Here is a 4,110-nt window from a genome sequence, read left to right on the forward strand (position 1 = left end):
GGTGTCCCTGCCCATGGCAGGGGGGTTGGAACTGGATGATCTTTAAGGTCCCTTCCAACCCAAACCGTTCTGTGATTCTATGACCTTTTTGAGCCTTTTTTTGGTTATAGAAGTTGAAGCTGATGTGGTGAGAGGTGCCACAGTAGTAACTGTGGGGTTTTAGTCATTGCTTTACGTACAGTGATAAACTCTGGCAATGGTCAGGACTTTGGGGGGGGAAGGACTGACTGCACTGGCCTCCTTTGACCCTGAAGGGAGTCAGTAGGTCATCTTTGTGGTTTAACGTCGGCTAGCAGTAAAATACCACACAGCCACTTGCACACCTCCCCCTCTCCCCCAGCGGAGTTGTGGGAAAAGACGAAGAAGCTGGTAAAATTGAGATAAGAACTATTTAATCATTGAATATAAATCAAAATTATACTGATATTAGTCGTATTCACAATACTACTGCTAATGAATAATTAAAATAATAGAAAATAGAACATATGATACAACTGCTCACCACCCACCGACCGACACACAGCCAGGTCCTGAGTCATGAGAGTCAGAGCCTGCAGAGCCCAAGCTCCAGGGTGACATGACTGGCAAAAAGCCAGCCAACAAACACGCCAAGCCGTTAACAGAGGAGCTAATGACCCAGCTATCAAGCTACCTAAAGTCTCCCCCACCGCCTCCAGACCCCTTCCTGCCTAAGTACTGCGCACGTACTGAGCATGAAGTACCATGGAGTCACTCAGCCACCCTGGGCCGGCTGTCCATACTGTGAAGAAAAGCAGCTCTTTCCTGCCGGAAACCAGCACAGTCATGTTGGAAGACATTAGACTTTTTTAATGAGGAGAAGGTGGAGATTTTGGTCATGTTGGCTATTGACTGCCAGAAGCGGTTAATGCTGACTGTGTTTGAGCGTGTGCATAACACAGGGGTGATCTCAGCGGCTTGAAGCCAGGCTCCACAGTCACACTGGCAGAGCCTGTTGTAGGTCCCAGGCCATATCCTTTTGCTCGTTTTCAGCTGAAGCTGCGTTTGTCTTTCCCTTTAATACCAGTGTGCTTCAACATGCAGCTTAGGTAAGAATTACAGGAGCATATTTTTATACTTGTAGTTGGGAGTCAATATCAATTAATTTCACTATTCAGAGCGGCTCTTTACTGCCTGTCATAAAAAATGGAGTTGTTTGCTGTGCTATTGAATCCTACATTTTTCAAAGCTAGCCAGCATTCAGTTAAGTAATTCCCATCATACTTTCCTCTGGGAGACATACTAAAGGATGCAAAGGAGTGGATGTACTGGATGCACACAGTAAATCTCTAGTAGCACTAGAAAACAGAGATTTCTGGAGCCTCTTGGCTCTAGAATTATGAGTCGTAGTCGGTCATGATGCTGTGTAATGTTGAAACTTTGCCAGGAAGCGGTTAGGGGCTCATTCACTGGGCTGTGCGGCGTAGGTTGGAAGCTGGACAGAGCTGCGCTACCTGTGAGTGTAAAATACAGTGGGCTTCCTCTGTGCTGTGTTAGAATACTCGCTGGGAGCCAGAGTTCACGGGTTTTATGTATGTCTGTAAGCACGGCGGGTAGCTTTTATATTTTAATGGTGACTGTGGTGAGAGGGAGAGGCAAGAGTTGCTTATGGCATGAACAGGATTTCTAATTTTGCTCTGGATGGCAACTTCTGCAAATGAGCTGGGAGTGTTGGGATCTCTTAAGTGACTGGCTCAGTGAAGGGCTCACATGCTGGGGGGGACCCACAAACTTGCAAGGTGTGTGTGGAGACTTGAATGGTGCTGTTCTCCCTTGCTGAGAAGTGAGATCTGAGGCTGTAGGATGAATTCTACACCCAGAGGTGAAGCAAAGGAATTGAACTTTTTGGGGTTGTGTGTTGAGGTTCCTGACGCTTGTGCGTTTACGATGCTGGCAGCCGTTGCACTAAATCTACTGCAAGGCTCCAGTATATACTGTTGCAAAGACCTCTTTTGACTGTCTTTATTCTTGGTCAGGCAATAACAATCTTCTCCTCTGCTTTCACTTGATAGGAATAATGTTTCCACCATGTCTGTGCAGTCACTGCTTTATGAAAGAATTGCCGTTGCCAAAGAATTGATCAAGAGAGCGGAAGCCCTTTCCAAGTCCCAGAAAAGGAGAATAGAAGGCGGGGCAAAACTATGTGGGAAACTGAAGGCTGAGCTAAACTTCTTACACAAGGTGGAGGCAGGGAAGGTGGCCATTAAGGAATCCCATCTGCAGAGTACAAACCTTACCCATCTCCAGGCCATTATTCAGTCTGCAGAGAACCTGGAGGACGTTGTCAGTGTCCTCCATGTCTTTGCTTACGAGGACAGGTTTGGAGACAGGCAGACGCTGGTGGTAGATGTTGTCGCAAACGGAGGTCACACGTGGGTGAAGGCCATCGGTCGGAAGGCTGAGGCCTTGCATAACATCTGGCTGGGGAGAGGGCAGTATGGTGACAAAAGCGTTATCGAGCAGGCAGAGGACTTCCTGCAAGCAAGCCGTCAGCAGCCCGTGGAGTACAGCAATCCCCACATCATCTTTGCGTTCTACAACAGCGTGTCCAGTCCTGTGGCAGAGAGACTCAAGGAGATGGGAATATCGGTGCGAGGAGACATTGTTGCTGTGAACTCACTGGCGGAGCCACCTCCAGAAAACAAGCACCTTAGCGCCGGTGAATCGGATGAAGAAGGCCCTGAGCTCCTGCAGGTGACCAGAGTAGACCGGGAGAATTTAGTGGCCAGCATTGCTTTTCCTACCCGGATCAAAGTAAATGTGTGCAACAGAGTTAACTTGGACATCACTACCTTAATAACCTACGTCTCTGCGCTGAGCTATGGCGGCTGCTACTTCATCTTCAAAGAAAAAGTGCTGACAGAGCAAGCGGCTCAGGAGAGGAGGGAGAGAGTCCTGCCTCAGCTGGAGGAGTTCATGGAGGGGAAAGAGCTCTTTGCCTGCGAGTCCGCTGTCAGAGATTTTCAGTCCATCTTGGAAACGCTGGGAGGACCTGGGGAGAAAGAGCGAGCTGCGTTGCTCGTTAAAAGAATTAATGTGGTGCCAGACCAGCCGTCTGACCGTGCCTTAGGACTAGTGGCTAGTTCAAAAATCAACAGCCGTTCTCTAACCATTTTTGGGACCGGAGACACCTTAAAAGCCATCACCATGACCGCAAATAGTGGTTTTGTGAGGGCAGCAGCCAACCAAGGTGTCAGGTTCAGTGTTTTTGTCCATCAGCCGCGAGCACTGACAGAGAGCAAGGAATCTGTTGCCACACCTTTACCAAAGAGCTGCCCGCCGGATAACGAGCTGTGAGTCATTGAAATACTGCAGGTGCTGCAGTGGAGGCATTTGGAGAAACAGGAGCATTGTGACAATACGTTTTTGGGGGTGTATCAGTAAAAAACCAGTAACTGTAGCAGTGGAAGGGCTCCTCAAGGGATTTGCAGTATCTTTACTCGGTCCTTGGGGTTTGTTTTGTTGTTGTTCAACTCACCATTAATTTATTCACTAAAGTAGCAAGATTGCAGTGAAAATTGTTAATGGGCTTACAGTACGTGAATTGTATCCATCCCTATTAAAAAGTTCCATTGAAGCACAGTTGCCGTTGTGCCCTTGTCATTTTTGTCCTTTTCAGAGAGGCTAAATTCAGCACCTCAGACGGACTTTGGACTTGAGTGTTGTGGGACTCGAATCTTTCTTTCACCTACCGCACCCAGCTGAACCGTTGGCGATTCGGAGGTACCTTGTGTAGAGCCTGTGCCTTTTTGGGTGTATGCTCTTTCCATGAAACTGAAATCAAGCCTGCCTTCTTTTACCAAAATGAACCTCTGGATGCATATATACCATCTTAGATTGAAGTGGGCAGCAGCTTTAAGATTCCTGGAAAAATCAGTTGAAATGGGAATTTATTAGCACTAATATGTTGTGACTCTTGGGCTGAAAACCAGTGGTAACAGACCAAGGAGGCAAATCTGCTTCCCTTCCTCTTAGTCTTTCCCCAGCTGCAAGGTCTTGCTGGGTACAAAACCCACCTTGAGGCTTCAGATAACAGAATGCCCCTGATCTGAGCCTGCAGCCAGGTGTTTTGTGATGCTAGCAAGCTCTCGG

General features: G+C 47.8%; 1 protein-coding gene across 1 annotated transcript; it reads left to right on the forward strand.

The window, feature by feature from the left end:
* Positions 1–2,035: 2,035 nt before the first annotated feature.
* On the forward strand, positions 2,036–3,360 carry LOC104517352 (chromosome unknown open reading frame, human C7orf25). Its single transcript, XM_010161978.1, has one exon. The coding sequence runs from the start codon at positions 2,047–2,049 to the stop codon at positions 3,313–3,315; it is 1,269 nt and encodes a 422-aa protein (XP_010160280.1). The 5' UTR covers positions 2,036–2,046; the 3' UTR covers positions 3,316–3,360.
* The last annotated feature ends 750 nt before the right edge of the window (positions 3,361–4,110 follow it).

The sequence above is a fragment of the Eurypyga helias genome, unplaced genomic scaffold (assembly GCF_000690775.1).
Source record: "Eurypyga helias isolate BGI_N326 unplaced genomic scaffold, ASM69077v1 scaffold13572, whole genome shotgun sequence".
NCBI classification, from domain to species: domain Eukaryota; kingdom Metazoa; phylum Chordata; class Aves; order Eurypygiformes; family Eurypygidae; genus Eurypyga; species Eurypyga helias.